Here is a 19463-nt window from a genome sequence, read left to right as displayed (position 1 = left end):
ATTGGCGTGTCCAAAGCTATAATCATATATACACTTCATTACTGAAATCATGTATTTTCTATGCAGTACACTTCTGCGCCAGCACCAGACAGATTCAATCTGGCAATAAATCACAAATATAGGAGACTACACAACTCATCCCTGATTTTAATTGAGAAAAAGAAAAGCTTACGTCGCCAGCAGTGATACAAGGTCATTGATGTACGTCACGGAAACGAAGATGGTACAAAATGCATTACTGCCATCTGGAGGAACTGTTAAACATTCAGTACCAATATGGAAACCTACTTGTAATTTCAGGGCAAAATGAGAGGGACATCTTACCTAAACAAAAATGACAATTTGTTTTACTGTAAATGTACAAAACTGAAATGCTTTAAAAAGAGTTATTACCACTAAACAGCAAAAAGTAAAAATGTCTAATATAGCCCAGTTCACCCTGAAAAAGCTATAATAAATGTGTAACATTGAAACATGCACATATTATAGTTTTTGCCTTTGTTGCATTCAGAAAGATACAGCAATCCATACAAATGTCACCACAATCTAAACCACTTGAGTACACTTATTTGTGCTGATCCATTACAGGGGTAATTTATTTTATTAAGAATTCTGCTGTTCTATATGACATACCGGTAAGAACAATATTCCAATGAGCCAACCAATGGTGAGTAAGCGATTAGTTTCAAAGCTCCTTTACTTGAGTAACCTAAGCCATATAAACACAATGGTAAACACTGATCCTCCTACTATACAATGGGATACTTTAAACACCAAGAAAACATTTTTGGTCACTGTGGCATGAGATGCCTGACGTTATATTTGGATGTGTCGTGATACGTGGTCATGGGTTTGTCTGCTATGCCACATGTTCCTACTCCCACCTTTCCATTTACGCTCTCCGGCGATGCAAATATACTCCTCTTCACCTGCAACACACAATGGAAATCTCAGACTATATGTGATGGTACTCTCTCCTGCAACATAGCAATGGCTGAAAATGTGCAAATAACATGAAATGTTACTTAGTTTAAGACTTGAAGCGCAGAGACTGTCATTTTGACTTCACACGAATTTCAAATTGTAATATCTTTGCAATTTTTTAAGTTGTGTCCCCATTAATCTTTACATTTTCCTAAATAAGTCTTTAACACGCTGACGTTGTTAGAATTTCAATATCAGAGTTCGTGTTATAAGCAGTTTGGGGAGGAAATGCAACCCCCCCCTCTTTTCACCGGACAGTTGGCTGCCCATCTGATAACGGGGCCCATCGACACTACACCTACCTAAACTATATCAAAACAAATTTCATATAGATGTAGCCTAAAGAAAATTTCAAATTGACAAAAGTATGATGGGCGACAATATTATCATCTGTCAAATTGTAATTGATGCTTGCGTAATTGACAAAGGGGGGACCAGAGCGTACCAAAAAGTGACTCCTTCAAATCACCCTACTGAGGTTCACACAGGTAAGACGTTTTGAAATAGCATATTCTAAGGATTCTAAAAAACAAAATACTTTTGCCAAACCACAACAGGCTGCATTTCAAAATATCACTTTTTCCAAAAACTGGAAATGTATGCATTCAACACACGAGCACTCGCTGCAGCATATAGCCTAGGCCACTAAACACAGACTAGTAACATAATACAACTTCAAATATGGTATTCTGTTCTTTTGAAATAGATTTTCTTAGGTTGTTTCTTAAGACCTACCAAAATGGAATAATGATGGATTTCTTTGTGATGAATGTAATACTGAATTGTGGTGTGTTTTCATTTTTATGTATAGTCTACAGTAACAAACTAATGAAAATGCTATTGTATTTTTTTTTTTTTTTAACCCCCCCCTCCCCGGCTCTAAATGTTACCTAATACTTTCATCAACATAACCAAATTATTATTTTTGCAATAGCATACATGGAATGTATTTGACTGTTTGAATGTTGAGTAAAAATGACGGGGCCTGGCTTTTCTAGTGTTAAGTTGTGTGTGTAAAGTAGATGAACATGTGTTACCTGTCCTTTCTTGTTCTTGTTGTAGGCCTTGTTGTTGAAACTTTGCCACTTGGATTTCTGGTCTTCTCGCTCCTGTTCCAGCTCCTTCATCCTCAGCACCTTCTTCTGGGCCTTCTTCTTCTTGTACTCCCTTTGGTCTGCTATCTGCTCTTTCCTGTCATGGCACGCACACACAAAGTTACAATTTTTGATCCTCCATGGACTGTTCGGGACATCACGGAAAAGTGAAAAACTCCTGACCCTACTACACAGGACATATTTAACATAAGTGTCGTCTCTCCTACCTGGACTTGGGTTTCCCGTCCTCCTCAGAATGCTTGCCCTCCTCGGCAGGTTTGAGGTTCTGCAGTGGCACCACCTCTGCGTTCCCGTAGCCGAAGAAGGTAATGGCCGCCGTGCCGTTCTCGCCGTCTATCTCCTCAATCTCAGCCTCATACACCCTGTCAAAGAATCACGGCTGTAAGCAGGTGAGTACGAGCCACAGACCCAAGCCCTACTACACAACATTGTGAAGAAATACAGTTTTTTATTGTTCTTATTCAGGGCCTAGGCTCATAATTAAAAATATTTCACAACAGTTTTGTTGAACAAATAAATTACTAGAGTGTAGGTCAAATGGTAAGTCAAGACCATGGTGTGCAAGCAAGATTAACAAAGATTACCTTCCCACTTAGCAGCATTGTAAAATTGGTCATTTATCAGTTGATTATTTTACACTGAACAAAACTATAAACCCAACACGCAAAGTGTTGGTCCCATAATTGTTTTGTGCTGGGGACAATAAAAGGCCACTAAAATGCCATAGACGTCTCAAGTTGAGGGAGCTTGCAACTGGCATTTTGACTGCAGGAATGTCCAACAGAGCTGTTGCCAGAGAATTGAATGTTAATTTCTCTACCATAAGCCGCCTCCAACGTAGTTTCAGAGAATTTGGTAGTACGTCCAACCAGCCACCTGGACAGCTGATGAAACTGTACCTCTGCACAAACAGTCAGAAATCCTCTGAGGGAAGCTCATCTGCGTGCCCGTCGTCCTCACCAGAGTCGTAAACCGACTTCAATGGAAAAATCTTCACTTTCGATGGCCACTGCCACGCTGGAAAAGTGTGCTTTCCACAGATGGACCCCGGTTTCAATTTTACCAGGCAGATGGCAGACCGTGTGTGGAGTGGTTTGGGCAAGCGGTTTGTTGATGTCAACATTATGAACATGTCCCAGTTCTTCCATGGTCTGCATACTCACCAGACATGTCACCCATTGAGCATGTTTGGGATCCTCTGGATCGACAGCGCGTTCCAGTTCCCGCCAATATCCACCAACTTCACACAGCTATTGAAGATTGGGACAAAATTCCACAGGCCACAGTCAACAGCCTGACAAATTCTATCCGAAGGAGATGTGTCGCGGTACATGAGGCAAATGGTGGTCACACCAAATATTGACTGGTTCTGATCCACGCCTCTACCTTTTTTTTAAGCCATATGTGACCAACAGATACATATCTGTATTCCCAGTTATGTGATATCCATAGATTAGGGCCTAATTAATTCATTTAAAATGCCTGATTTCCTTATATGAACTGTAACACTGTAAAATGTTTGAAATTGTTGCATTTATATTTTTGTTCAGTGTAGGTTAATATTGACTGAGGAACTTCTGGTGACACTCACTGTCCATCCTGACTCCACACAGTCATACACCTGTCCCCAACGCTCCAGCTGTGTTTCAGGGGGGGCTGCATCGGAGCTGTTGGCACTAGCAGCACCTTCAGAGGGCTGCGACGTCAGGAGGTCTTTTGTCAAGTCTATGACTTCCTGTGAAGGATACATAACATTGAGGTCATTTTGTTCCTAGATAATAATCACATTTGAAGACCGACACACTAAGAAACCTATTGACACTCATTGACTTAAAAAAAAAAAAACGTCATGGCTAATACATGGATAGCTAGTTACCGATAAGTCTTTCTGTAATTTGAGAAGGTCTTCATTCTCAGGATCGGTTGATAAGGCAGCTTCCACTTGTTGTAACTGGGCTTTGTAGCTGCCCAACTGTTTCAACAAATCTTCTGACATCTAATAAATGGACAATGAAAGGGGGGGGATACAACATAGTAAAATTACACTTGAAACAAAGTGACAATAGCAAATAAACAACTCAGCGAGGATGGCAGTGGAAAGACTTGCAAGGCGGAGCCAGGCTACTCGCAAGTCGTCGCAACTAACGGGGTTGGACAGTGAAGGACTATTTAAATGTGTTATTGTTTTGGTCTTTGCATACTTTAATTATTTTTGGTGATGTTTATTACAATTCAGCTTTTAGCTGTGAATGTGTAACATGAGTTATATTTTTGAAAAGGACCACAATGGAAATACGTTTGTTATCCTAGACATTTTTTAATGCATTGTATCCACATGTGCTTGTATTGTGTTTTTAAAGTGTCAAATAAAATCAATACATTTCTACTACTGTGTTAGTGTTGCTAACTATCTTTACATTAACAACAAATATGGTTGTCACTAGTTACCACAGCCACAAAGTCAAAATTGACCACATCGTAAAAATTCACGAGAACTAAAATGTGCTTTTTGTCTTCATTTAAAGTTAGGCTAGCCGTTGATTATGACTCTTAATGTCATTACATTACACATAAGAGTCATTGTCGCTCTTGCTGCTGGTGAGTCTCTGATCCACCTCTACGCAGGGGCGGCAGGGTAGCCTAGTGGTTAGAGCGTTGGACTAGTAACCGAAAGGTTGCAAGTTTGAATCCCCGAGCTGATAAGGTACAAATCTGTCGTTCTGCCCCTGAACAGGCAGTTAACCCATTGAAAATAAGAATTTGTTCTTAACTGACTTGCCTAGTTAAATAAAGGTCAAATAAAAATAAATTACGCAGACGACACCATTCTGTATACTGCTGGCCCTTCTTTGGACACTGTTAACAACCCTCCAGGTGAGCTTCAATGCCATACAACTCTCCTTCTGTGGCCCCCAACTGCTCTTAAATACAAGTAAAACTAAATGCATGCTCTTCAACTGATCGCCCTGACTTAGGTATTTGTAGTTGTCCACATATTCTAAGTGTCTGGACTGTAAACTCTCCTTCCAGACTCACATCAAACATCTCCAATCCAAAGTTAAATCTAGAATTGGCTTCCTATTTTCACCATAGCAGCACCCACCTGTAGCACGCACTCCAGCAGGTATATCTCTCTGGTCACCCCCAAAACCAATTCTTCCTTTGGCCACCTCTCTGCTGCCAATGACTGGAATGAACTACAAAAATCTCTGAAACTGGAAACACTCATCTCCCTCACTAGCTATAAGCAACAGCTGTCAGAACAGCTCACAGGTACATAGCCCATCTATAATTTAGCCCAAACAACTACCTGTTTCCCTACTGTATTTATTTATTTAGCTCCTTTGCACCCCATTATTTCTATCCCTACTTTGCACATTCTTCCACTGCAAATCAACAATTCCAGTATTTTACTTGCTCAATTGTATTTACTTCACCACCATGGCCCTTTATGCCTTTACCTCCCTTATCTCACCTCACTTGCTCACATTGTATATAGACTTATTTTTCCACTGTATTAATGACTGTTTGTTTTACTCCACGTGTAACTCTGTTGTTGTATGTGTCGAACTGCTTTGATTTATCTTGGCCTGGTCACAACTGTAAATGAGAACTTGTTCTCAACTTGCCTACCTGGTTAAATAAAAGTGAAAAAAATAAATAATAATTGGACGAAGGCTTCATCTGTAAAAGGGGGGGGTTATGAGTAGCAGTCCAGTTTTGGAAACAAAAGTCATATTTCCTAGGGTTAGGCTAGCACAACATTGGACCAACGTTACTCCTTAATCGAAGGACTTTACATGTTCTGCGGAAAGGATGAATTGGCTATGGATTCCACTCTCAATTACAGTATTGTTCTATGAACAGAAATTGCTACTTCCATATCACAAAAAATGATTTCACAAATACAAAATACACATTTACTCTACATAAAAAATAAAAAAACGGTTTTATAACCTGGATGTAACGAGCCCTGAACGCTGATTGGCTGACAGCCGTGGTATATCAGGCTGTATACCACGGGTACGACAAAACATATTTTTACTGCTCTAATTAAGTTTGTAACCAGTTTATAATAGCAATAAGGCACCTCGGGGGTTTGTGGTATATGCCAATATACAATGGCTAAGAGCTGTATCCAGGCACTCCACGTTATGCTTAAGAACAGCCCTTAAGCCGTGGTATATTGACCATATACCACACCCCCCATGCCTTATCGCTTAATTAACATAGTTAAAGATAACGCTTTTGAGGCGTCTGCCTACCGTTAAAACACAGGTGTTCGTCAGTGGTGTAAAAAGTACACAATTGTCATACTAAAAGTATAGATACCTTAATAGAATGTTACTCAAGTAAAAGTCAGACAGTAAAATACTACTTGAGAAAAAGTCTAAAAGTATTTGGTTTTAAATATACTTACATATCAAAAGTAAATGTAGTTGCTAAAATATACTTAAGTATCAAAAGTAAAAGTATAAATTATTTAAAATTCCGTATATTAAGCAAAGAAAACACCACAACTTTCTTGTTTTTAAAATTTACGGATAGCCAGGGGCACACTCCAACATTATTTACAAAAATATGCATGTGTTTAGTCTGCCAGGCAATAAACAGTAGGAATGACCACGTGTTCTCTTGATAAGTGCATGAATTTGACAATTTACCTGTCCGGCTAAGCATTCTAAATGTAACGAGTATTTTTGGTCGTCAGGGAAAATGTATGGAGTAAGAAGTACAACATTTTCTTTAGAAATGTATTGCAGGAAAAGTTGTCTGAAATATAAATAGTTTAGTACACATACCCCCAAATACAACTTGAAGTATAAATACTTTAATGTAATACTTAAGTACTTTACGCCACTGGTGTTTGACAGCCTATTAGCACAGCTACTCCACTCCGTCTTCCATCTGTTTTCATAAACAAGCGCTGTAACATGGAAATATGTCCGCCCGGGAACCCACAATCCATAAAAGGTTAACCTTTTTTCCGCCGATTTGAAAAGATATGAAATCTGCTCCTTATGCTTCCAAAACATAAATGCAAGCGATGCGTGTTAATGTTCCGACCGAGCGTCGCTGCTCTTAAAAGTCCCCCCCCTTCCGAAGAAGGCTTTGTCCAAAGCAAATACTTGTGTGAAATTGAATGACACTGAGTCATGATCAAGGGACATGGTTGGGCATAAGGTTAGCAGTGTGGTAAAGTTTATGGTTAGATTTAGATTTTTAAACATATTGTAGATATAGGCGGTTTATCTATAATTATGACTTTGTGGCAAGTTGGGACGACCAACAAATAGCAAATAAGTTAGCTAGCTACAAAGCTAAGTAGTAGTAGGCTTAGCTAACGTTAGCTAGTTACATTTCGGTGTTAGGGAAGGTTAATTAACACATTTTCACTCGTTTTTAAAGTAACTAGTTAGTTATTGACCTATATTTCCATACTCTGATAGGTATAAAAATCTAGCTACCGACTTTCAAATTAATTTCAAATAGGCATCGCTAGCTAGAATGTTAGCTACCACTAGATAGCTAACGTTAGCAGCTAGGCCATCATCACAACACAGCGACCGCTGGCAGCAATGACAATTTTGGCAATAAAAAAACTAATTCAAAATGATTAAATGTTCATTAATAATCTTACCTTCCCGTATTTGCTTCAAATTAATACAGACTCAGGATATTCAGATTTCACTTAAATTGTTTCTAATAACTCAAATCGTAGACAACAACAAAACAGTTCCTTTCCTCCTCAGCAAATTTAACCGGAAATGCCGATTGTTGATATAACATGTTCTTCTCGCGATACTACAGTATCCTAAAGTGTCATATCGCACCTTGTCAGCAGATGGGGCTTTAATCCCAATCATTTCTGTCCATGGTGATTAAATTTAACAATTGTGTCTTTGATTCGACTCCCTAACAAATTACCTGTAAAAGGTCAACTCTGACTGTAAATCTTATTCTATAATATGTTGTCTTCTTAAATAAAAGCCATTATGTTGTCTTCAACATGTCATGTCAATTTAACCCCCGCTCCAATTAGTATATTAAACTATAATTTACTCCTTGCAGCGTTTATCTTGGGATATTTCCTGTCATTAACATTTTTATCAATGTCTAATTTGGCTCATTAATAAACGGTAGACGTAGTCACAAAATACAAAATATATATGTATATTCGGAGAATATTCAGAATGACGATATTTTGTCAATGTTCAGTTTGGAAAGCAGCAATACCACTAATCTGGAGCTGCGATGGTAGTTGGACCCCGCCCATAATTCTCACTGAAATATACTGACTGGGGAGCGGAGTCTCCAAACCATATATAAAGCAGCAATCCCATCCTCTGCCACATAAAGGTCTGTTTCACCAACTACTGTTTCAGTGGGCAGAGAAATATCATCCTGCTCAGATGCTATTCTACGCACAACGTGGGGCCATTTGACGTTTTTGAAGGATAACGATTAACCACTTTTTCCTGAATATGTAGTTGGTAAAGCTGAGGATGTGGATGCTGGAAAACAAAGAGGGAGTAAAACTACAGTTCTGTTTAAGGAGTATTTTCTCTTTTACCTGGTTATTTATTTTTGTATCAAATTTTTTTTATCAACAAAAATAACTAACATTGAGATTGTTTGTTAGATTGTTTGTTAGATTGTGCATATGACATAATTTTCCCCAGTGGGCAAAAATGAAGGCTACTTCTGCTTCATTAACAAATGTGTGAAAATAGTGGATCGGTTGTGGCTCTTCGAACAAGGACTCTTCTTATACAGACACATGCTTCATCCTTATGGGTTGTGATAACTTGACCAACAGCAACGGGACTTTGCCTGCTAGGCTCCCTTACACTGTGCAGACTTCTGTGCCTCTGACAATACTGGTGGGTATCCTTATTCTACTCACAGTGTTCGGCAATGTCCTAGTTGTCATCGCTGTGTTCACCAGCCGGGCCCTAAGAGCCCCTCAGAACTTGTTTTTAGTGTCCTTAGCATGTGCAGACATTTTAGTGGCCACTCTGGTGATGCCCTTTTCTCTGGCTAATGAACTGATGGGATATTGGTACTTTGGTCAAGTGTGGTGTGAGATCTACCTGGCCCTGGATGTTCTGTTCTGCACCTCGTCCATCACGCATCTGTGTGCCATAAGTCTGGACAGATACTGGTCGGTCACTCAAGCCATTGAGTACAACTCAAAAAGGACCCCACGCAGGATCAAATGTATAGTGTTATTTGTGTGGGTGCTGGCTGCCATTATATCATTCCCACCTCTCATTTCGATGGAGAAGGAAGGAGCCAAAGAGGAGGGTCCCACATGTAAGATCAATGAGGAGAAGTGGTACATCATATTCTCCAGCACCGCCTCATTCTTCGCCCCATGTGTGATCATGATTCTGGTGTACGTTCGAATTTACCAGGTTGCCAAGAAGAGAACCAGGGCCCCTCCGGGTGAGAGGAGAAGAGAAAACAATAATCCAGAGAAAAGTCCGTATGGCTTAGTTCAGCAGGACCCTTTGGAGAGAGGGAACAAAGGAGGGGGAGATGGAGTGGAGGAGGACGAGGAGGTCAATGGACTAAATATGGAGGAAGAGTGCTCCTCGTCTGATGGGAATGAGAACCAGTGCTCCATCAAAATGAAGCGGAGCAAGGAAAAGACCAAAGTGTGTCAGGTGAAACTAGGAGAACCGTCCCCTAAAGGTGATGATGCACAGCAGTATGTGAATGTGAGCCGGTGGAAAGGAAGGCAGAACAGAGAGAAGCGCTTCACATTTGTTCTGGCTGTGGTCATGGGAGTGTTTGTTGTCTGCTGGTTCCCCTTCTTCTTCACGTACACACTCACCGCAATATGTGACTCTTGCTGTGTCCCTGAGTCATTGTTCAATTTCTTTTTCTGGTTCGGATACTGCAATAGCTCGCTGAATCCAGTCATATACACTATATTCAACAATGACTTCAGGAGGTCTTTCAAAAAGATCCTTTGCAAAAGGGATCGACGAGGGCTATGAATAAGCTTTTTTTGGACTAGCTACTATTTCCTGTCTGAATACAGATTTCATTGTTTAGAAGTTGGAGTCATGTACAGTCTCTTATGAAAAGAAAATGTACCTATTTGGAAAAACTTCGGTCCCACTGGGCACACATTGGTTGAGTCAATGTTGTTTCAACGCAATTTCAATTAAATTTACGTAGAACCAATTTGGAATATACGTTAAATTGACGTTTGTGCCCAGTGGGGTGCTGCAAGCAAACTGTGATCAATTTGTAATGCATCTGTTACTGTTTTTATGTGTGTGTCAATGTACAACTGTTTTGAGTTCATTACAATCTTTAATCCCACAACAACCATTTAGATGTATTTGACTTTGAAACTAATGAATGCCATGTTGTTTATTACTTCACGCATGTTGTGAGGGAGCTGGATAATATCTCCATGGATCTTGCTTAATAAAAATACATTTTAAAAAGTATGTTTTTATTGTCACATACATCGGATAGGTGCAGTGAAATGTCTCGTTTTACAGGATCAGCCATAATAGTATGGTGACCCTGGAGCTAAATATTTTTCACCCAGTAGGCTCTGGGATTCAAACCAGCAAACTTTCAGTTACTGGCCCAACACTCTAACCACTAGGCTAACTGCTGCCCATAATGTAATGCTAAATGTTAATATCTAGGCTATAATTCTTTCATGCATAATGTCAGGGAGCATATGTACTATGAATAAACATATTTAAACATGTCTTCCCTGAATATTACAGTATTCCCTGAATATTACAGTAAGTTATATAAGCATACATGCATTGGGATACCAATTGAGTTTGAGGGGTATGATTTTTGTACATTATGTTCCAGAAAACCAGTACTATAACTCAAAACACTACGCTCTAAACGTGTTCATTGTATTCTACCTACTGAATAAGGACAATGTTTCAACCTTCATGTACCATATTGCACCGACCCAGAGGAGATAACAGAAAGAGATCCCTGGTTTCCCACATGGCAAGACAGACTGAATCATCCTACTGCAGACATCCCTACCAGTATAATTGGATTATTTCTGTCTTTATCAGTAGCGAGAGGAAACACCATGCCAGTAATCCACCCAGAATCAACTGATTTTATGGTGCATGCTAAATACAGTATATTATTTATATGATCTTTCACTCACAGCCTGCAAATAGGCAGGATGAACACAAAAGAAGAAAAGGTTATCATTTTTTCAGTAAAACATCAGTACATTAAAGGAAAAGTCCACCCCAAAAATATATTTTGGTATTTGTTTCATTAGCCCATTGTTGAGTCTGAAAATGTTTTGCTTGTCACTGATCAAGTTTTCAAGATATATAACTTTCAAAATAGATATATTTTGTTGCATCATATGATGCATAATTCATCATATGGGTGTCAGGACCCGGTTACAAACCCGGGTCTCCGGAGTGAGAAACAGTCACTTAACCAACTGAGCCACGAATAGTCGGCAGAACCCAGAAGATGAGGCAGACTCAGCAGTACTTGAGACGGTGTATTTAATGAAGTAAAAAGTGAAGTTCTTCAGGAAAACATGTAACTCCACAACCTCAAAAGGAATTCCACAAGACCAAATCAAATCAAATTTTTATTTGTCACATACACATGGTTAGCAGATGTTAATGCGAGTGTAGCGAAATGCTTGTGCTTCTAGTTCCGACAATGCAGTGATAACCAACAAGTAATCTAACTAACAATTCCAAAACTACTGTCTTATACACAGTGTAAGGGGATAAGGAACATGTACATAAGGATATATGAATGAGTGATGGTACAGAGCAGCATACAGTAGATGGTATCGAGTACAGTATATACATATGAGATGAGTGTGTAGACAAAGTAAACAAAGTGGCATAGTTAAAGTGGCTAGTGATACATGTGTTACATAAGGATGCAGTCGATGTTGTAGAGTACAGTATATACATATGCATATGAGATGAATAATGTAGGGTAAGTAACATTATATAAGGTAGCATTGTTTAAAGTGGCTAGTGATATATTTACATCATTTCCATCAATTCCCATTATTAAAATGGCTGGAGTTGGGTCAGTGTCAATGACAGTGTGTTGGCAGCAGCCACTCAATGTTAGTGGTGGCTATTTAACAGTCTGATGGCCTTGAGATAGAAGCTGTTTTTCAGTCTCTCGGTCCCAGCTTTGATGCACCTGTACTGACCTCGCCTTCTGGATGATAGCGGGGTGAACAGGTAGTGGTTCGGGTGGTTGATGTCCTTGATGATCTTTATGGCCTTCCTGTAACAACGGGTGGTGTAGGTGTCCTGGAGGGCAGGTAGTTTGCCCCCGGTGATGCGTTGTGCAGTCCTCACTACCCTCTGGAGAGCCTTACGGTTGAGGGCGGAGCAGTTGCCGTACCAGGCGGTGATACAGCCCGCCAGGATGCTCTCGATTGTGCATCTGTAGAAGTTTGTGAGTGCTTTTGGTGACAAGCCGAATTTCTTCAGCCTCCTGAGGTTGAATAGGCGCTGCTGCGCCTTCTTCACGACGCTGTCAGTGTGAGTGGACCAATTCAGTTTGTCTGTGATGTGTATGCCGAGGAACTTAAAACTAGCTACCCTCTCCACTACTGTTCCATCGATGTGGATAGGGGGTGTTCCCTCTGCTGTTTCCTGAAGTCCACAATCATCTCCTTAGTTTTGTTGACGTTGAGTGTGAGGTTATTTTCCTGACACCACACTCCAAGGGCCCTCACCTCCTCCCTGTAGGCCGTCTCGTCGTTGTTGGTAATCAAGCCTACCACTGTTGTGTCGTCCGCAAACTTGATGATTGAGTTGGAGGCGTGCGTGGCCACGCAGTCGTGGGTGAACAGGGAGTACAGGAGAGGGCTCAGAACGCACCCTTGTGGGGCCCCCGTGTTGAGGATCAGCGGGGAGGAGATGTTGTTGCCTACCCTCACCACCTGGGGGCGGCCCGTCAGGAAGTCCAGTACCCAGTTGCACAGGGCGGGGTCGAGACCAGGGTCTCGAGCTTGATGACGAGCTTGGAGGGTACTATGGTGTTGAATGCCGAGCTGTAGTCGATGAACAGCATTCTCACATAGGTATTCCTCTTGTCCAGGTGGGTTATGGCAGTGTGCAGTGTGGTTGAGATTGCATCGTCTGTGGACCTATTTGGGCGGTAAGCAAATTGGAGTGGGTCTAGGGTGTCAGGTAGGGTGGAGGTGATATGGTAATCCTCCAAGACAAAAAGGTAAATCCACAAGGTGGAAGGTATAGCACAAAAAGCCTTAAAAGATACTCAAAAAACAAACAAACAAACAAACAAACAAACAAACAAACAAACAAACAAACAAACAAGAACAAAAAAACGAATTCCACAAGAGAGTCCACCGGGATCAACAAGAGTTCACAGAGTACTAGGGCTGGGTGCTAACATACAAACACAGAGCACAGAACTGAGGAAAACAAAGGGTGTAAATACAATCAGGGGAAACGAGGCACAGGTGCAAATAATAATGGGGATCAAGGGAAAACAAAAGGTCAAAAGGAACAATGGGGGCATCTAGTGACCAAAAACCGGAACAACCCTGGCCAAATCCTGACAATGGGGATGATTTTTATATTTTGAAAGTTGCATATCTTGAAAACTTGATTGCTGACAAGCAAAACATTTTGGGACTATGTCAACAATGGACTAATGAAACAAATAGCAAAAGATAGTTTTTGGGTGGAATTTTCCTTTAATTGATGGGTGTTGGATTCCTGCCATCAGAGAGTAGTAAATTATGTTAGTGATGCACACACAGAGTCACTGCAACCCCTGTTGATGATTCATAGCAAAACAAACTATATAATCATAATATGTATAGACCGGTAAGCTGACAATGTCACGAAACAATGTGTGCTTCAATGGAGCGGAAGGCTGTGTGTGGTTATAATTCTGGATGGCCAGATAGCTAGCAACAATGACAAGAAGCTGCCATGTGGGGAATCGTATGTGGCTCATTTCAGCTAGTTTTATCTTGTTCTTGATACCATGTCTTGTTTTGAGGTGTTTGACAGATGTCATATCTATGCTAATGCTAATATACCAAAAGATTTGCGAGCCAAGTAACCAACATCTGTAACGATGTATTTGAGAGACAAGAGGTGCTCACTGTGTAAATGTATTTATGTTTTCAATAAACATTGGAGACTAAATATAGTTTACATGTTGTCAACAATCTATGCCAACCCTGTCTGTTTTGCCCCATAGTTGTGCACGCATCGGTTTTGTTGTTAAACAACCAACCTTTCTATGCAGTTGTCTTCACTTCCTTCTCTCTGGGGACTTGCATTTGCTTTAACACCACCATTTCAGATAGCTTGAATGAATCCAAATAGAGGAATTCTATTGCCTTATCAATATGACTGGAAGAAAAAACGGTTTTCCATACTATATACGGTGCATTCGGAAAGTATTCAGACCCCTCAACTTGTTTGAGAAATTTTAGAATTAAAAAAAAAAATAATAATAATAATAATAATAATATATATATATGCACACCAGTATCTCTACCTGCACATGACCATCTGATAATTTATCACTCCAGTGTTAATCTGCAAAATTTTAATTATTCGCCTACCTCCTCATGCCTTTTGCACACAATGTATATAGACTCTTTTTTTTCTACTGTGTTATTGACTTGTTTATTGTTTACTCCATGTGTAACTCTGTGTTGTTGTCTGTTCACACTGCTATGCTTTATCTTGGCCAGGTCGCAGTTGTAAATGAGAACTTGTTCTCAACTAGCCTACCTGGTTAAATAAAGTTGATAAAAAATATTTAAAAAATATATAAAAAAAAAAATATATATATATATATATATATATATATATATACCTTATTTACATAAATATTCAGACCCTTTAGTATGAGACATGAAAGTGAGCTCAGGTGCATCCTGTTTCCATTGATCATCCTTGAGATGAGTCCACCTGTGGTCTACCTGTGTTAAATTCAAGTGATTGGACATGATTTGGAAAGGCATAAACACCTGTCTATATAAAGTCCCACAGTTGACAGTGCATGTCAGAGCAAAAACCAAGCCATGAGGTTGAAGGAATTGTCCGTAGAGCTCGGAGACAGGATTGTGTCGAGGTACAGATCTGGGGAAGGGTACCAAAACATGTCTGCTGCATTGAAGGTCCCCAAGAACACAGTGGCCTCCATCATTCTTAAATGGAGGAAGTTTGGAACCACCAAGGCTCTTCCTAGAGCTGGCCACCTTGCCAAACTGAGCAATCAGGGGAGAAAGGCCTTCGTCAGGGAGGTTACCTAGAACCTGATGGTCACTCTGACCGCGCTCCAGAGTTCCTCTGGGGAGATGGGAGAACCTTCCAGAAGGACAACCATCTCTGCAGCACTACATCAATCAGGCCTTTATGGTAGAGTGGCCAGGTGGAAGCCACTCCTCAGTAAAAGGCACATGACAGCCCGCTTGGAGTTTGCCAAAAGGCACCTAAAGGACTCTCAGACCATGAGAAACAAGATCGAACTCTTTGCCCTGAATGCCAAGCATCACGTCTGGAGGAAACCTGGCACCATCCCTACGGTGAAGTGTGGTGGTGGAAACATCATGGTGTGTGGATGTTTTTCAGCGGCAGGGACTGGGAAACTAGTCAGGATTGAGGGAAAGATGAATGGAGCAAAGTACAGAGAGATTCTTGATGAAAACCTGATGCAGAGCACTCAGGATCTCAGACTGGGGTGAAGTTTCACCTTCCAACAGGACAACGACCCTAAGCACACAGCCAAGACAATGCAGGAGTGTCTTCGGCTCAAGTCTCTGAATGTCCTTGAGTGGCCCAGCCAGAGCTCGGACTTGAACCCGATCGAACATCTCTGGAGAGACCTGAAAATAGCTGTGCAGAGATGCTCCCCATCCAACCTGACAGAGTTTGAGAGGATCTACAGAGAAGAATGGGAGAAGCTCCTCAAATACCGATGTGCCAACCTTGTAGCGCCATACCCAAGAAGTCTCAAGGTTATAATCGCTGCCAAAGGTGCTTCAACAAAGTACTGAGTAAAGGGTCTGAATACTTACGTAAATGTGATATTTCAGTGTTTATATTGAAAAAATGTGCAACAATTTCTAAAGACCTGTTTTTGCTTTGTCATTATGGGATATTATGTGTAGATTGATGAGGATTTGTATTTATTTAATCAATTTTAGAATAAGGCTAACGTATCAAAATGTGGAAAAAGTCAAGGAGTCTGAATACTTTCCCGAATGCGCTGTAGTTAGAAATTGTTCTGTTTACGTTATCACATAAGTAAGGATTATGCAACATGCTGTGGAACTCTCCTTTAATTCATCACACGCCATATTCTGTGTTATGTCCTTCCTTAGCTCATCAGGCTAATTGGACTAGAAATGGTCTCCGTAAGGAATAAACATTTGAATAAAAGCTTATTTGAGAATGACATATTATGAACATGAGCAAGGGAATATAGCACTGAAATCAATACAAAATGGCAGAAAATCTAGAACGTGAACATTACATTAAGCCCTATTCAGGAGGGCAATTGGAACATGATAAGTGTATTCTGGGGAGCCAAGATCTCCTTATGTTTCATCATCTGCTCACAATTGGGTGATGAAACTTTTGATCAAAACAAATTGCATTGCCTTCAAAGAGCCCCCTCCTCCCCAAACTACCAATGAGAACAAGGCAATCAAATGAGAGGGAAATTATGCCTACAAGGTCATGGCTGGCACAACAATATTGAACACAGAACAGTTCAGCTCTCAAGAAATGATAACGCTACAGTTTGAGATATCATTACATCCTTCCCCCAAGTCAAACAAGAAACATACCAAGAGCCACATTTTATTGGTTATTGTTATAAGCCCTGCACACACATTATGGTGCATGTAATTTCATTGCGAGGTTATATTCACAGCCTTATTTATGGTTGCCTCTGTGCCAGACAGTTTCTTGATTAGCATGCTCTTTTCTTCTGTGGAAATGTTAGAGGCTACTCTATTTGTTTCCCTTTGAAACAAGTTTGCACTCGTTCTTCAAGTATTATACAACAGAATGATGGTGGCATTCTTATTATCAGTTCAAATATTAGTTGTTTCATTTTGTTGTTGTTATAAAACATTTTCATATCTGTATTTGCCAGTGAGGAAGGCACACAGTAAAATACACACCATTTGGTATTCTCATAACTCATCTCTAAAAGTCCTTTCTCATTCCAGTTGATGGACTATGTCTCTGTTGCATAAGTTCTGCTGTTTAACATTCCTGTGCTACACATACTTGGGGTTAGCCATGTTGCCAGTCTTAAAATACAACAACTATTACTCACCACAGATGGTAAATTATAGATCCATCTTTGATGGATTCCCACGAACCATCTGACAGTGCATTCGAAAAGTATTCAGAACCCTTCCCGTTTTCCACATTTTGTTACGGTACAGCCTTATTCTAAAATAGATTAAATAAACATTTTTTTTCTCATCAATCTACACACAATACCCCATAATGCCAAAGAGAAAACAGGTTTTTAGAAATGTTGACAGGATTGTGTCGAGGTACAGATCTGGGGGAAGGGTACCAAAAAATGTCGGCAGCATTGAAGGTCCCCAAGTACACAGTGGCCTCCATCATTCTTAAATGGAGGAAGTTTGGAACCACCACAAGACTCCTCCTAGAGCTGGCCGCCTGGCCAAACTGAGCAATCGGGGGAGAAATGTAGAAAGGCCTTGGTCAGGGAGGTGACCAAGAACCCGATGGTCACTCTGACAGAGCTCCAGAGTTGCTCTGTGGAGATGGGAGAACCATCCAGAAGAAAAACCATCTCTGTAGCACTACACCAATCAGGCCTTTAAGGTAGAGTGGCCAGATGGAAGCCACTCCTCAGTAAAAGGCACATGACAGCCCACTTGGAGTTTGCCAAAAGGCACCTAAAGGACTCTCAGACCATGAGAAGCAAGGTTCTCTGGTCTGATGAAACCAACCTTGACCTCTTTGGCCTGAATGCCATGCGTCATGTCTGGTGGAAACCTGACACCCTCAGAACGGTGAAGCATGCTGTGGTGATTTTTTTCAGCTGCAAGGACTGGGAGACTAGTCAGAATCGTGGGAAAGATGTACGGAGCAAAGTACAGAGAGATCCTTAATGAAAACCTCCTCCAGAGCGCACAGGACCTCAGACTGGGGCAAAGGTTCACCTTCCAACAGGACAATAACCCTAAGCACACAGCCAAGACATTGCAGGAGTGGCTTCAGGACAAGTCTTTGAATGTCCTTGTTTACCTAGCTCTTATCAATATTTTAGCCTCTTATCAATTTGTAAATTACAATATATGGAGCATGCCTGGTGTTATTTATATGATAAAAAATAAAGTAGATGTTGTTCCACTTGGAACCGCTAGGTTGCCCAACCTTATTCATAATTTCATCACGCATAAAGGTGGTGGAATTATGAGGGAATTAAGTCAAGGCCAAAATACGGTGTATCTGTAGACACACCTCTGCCACACCTTGATTTCTTTGATATCCACCCCAAACGAATAGCAGGTGAAAATAGCATGCTATTCTCATGCTTAAGTTCAAGGTCAGAATACACCTAGGGAGGAAAGTGCATAAAAAGGGAATTACGTTCCATTTACCTGCGCTTAACTCAGGTCGGAATGACCCCCTTGGTAAATAAGCAACAAGCTCTCACAGTCTCACTGCAGAATCAGATGTTCATGTTGGTGCTAGGAACACAAGCATTTCTCTAACACCTGCTAAATATGTGTATGTGACCAATACAAAATGATTTGATTTGATCTACATTCTCTGTGTTTCTGTTGCTCCTGCTGCTCTGTATATTCCGTTTCTCCAAAAGTCACATTTTTAAAAGTTAATAAGGGTTAAGTTTAGGCAATCATTCTGAATGGTTAAGTTAATCTTGCTTCTCATGGTCAACATAAAACAACTGTGTATACGACTGGGATCAAACACACAACCTTCTGATCCAGAGTCATGAGATTACACCTATCCACAACGCCCTAGCAATACCCAACCCTACTTGATCGCAATAGCGCTCACTGTTGTCCTAGTGTCTGGTTTTGAAGTAATTTCCCTACGTCCTCAGGATATGGAAATATGTCCAATTTCAACATCAATTTAGAGCAACTTGGCTGAATTAAGGACATTTGCAGTGAGGTGACCTCATTGTGTCACATCCTGCTGAGAGTCTGAGACCAGCCTGTCCTGTTGGGATGGACAGAGAGATAATGGTGCTGTGTTATCTCCATGGTAACTACAGACAAAGGCTCTCTGCCAGAAACACATCCTTATGCCTGTTGTTATGGAATAAAACACAAAGATGTAAACATTT

At 40.6% G+C, this 19463-nt stretch overlaps 2 protein-coding genes across 2 annotated transcripts; one reads left to right on the top strand and one right to left on the bottom strand.

Moving 5' to 3' along the window:
- Positions 1-127: 127 nt before the first annotated feature.
- On the bottom strand, positions 128-7878 carry smndc1 (survival motor neuron domain containing 1). Its single transcript, XM_046358601.1, is given in 7 exon segments — positions 128-929; positions 2022-2175; positions 2306-2461; positions 3691-3746; positions 3748-3834; positions 3976-4095; positions 7741-7878. Coding segments are annotated over 6 exon segments (711 nt in total). The 5' UTR covers positions 7741-7878; the 3' UTR covers positions 128-791.
- Positions 7879-8479: 601 nt separating this feature from the next.
- LOC124040756 (alpha-2A adrenergic receptor-like) lies at positions 8480-10526 on the top strand. The gene has a single exon (XM_046357847.1). The coding sequence runs from the start codon at positions 8894-8896 to the stop codon at positions 10103-10105; it is 1212 nt and encodes a 403-aa protein (XP_046213803.1). The 5' UTR covers positions 8480-8893; the 3' UTR covers positions 10106-10526.
- The last annotated feature ends 8937 nt before the right edge of the window (positions 10527-19463 follow it).

This window comes from Oncorhynchus gorbuscha, linkage group LG08 (genome assembly GCF_021184085.1).
Source record: "Oncorhynchus gorbuscha isolate QuinsamMale2020 ecotype Even-year linkage group LG08, OgorEven_v1.0, whole genome shotgun sequence".
Classification (NCBI taxonomy): Eukaryota; Metazoa; Chordata; class Actinopteri; order Salmoniformes; family Salmonidae; genus Oncorhynchus; species Oncorhynchus gorbuscha.
Note: the sequence above shows the minus strand (reverse complement) of the source record. Positions and strands in the feature narration are given on the sequence as shown.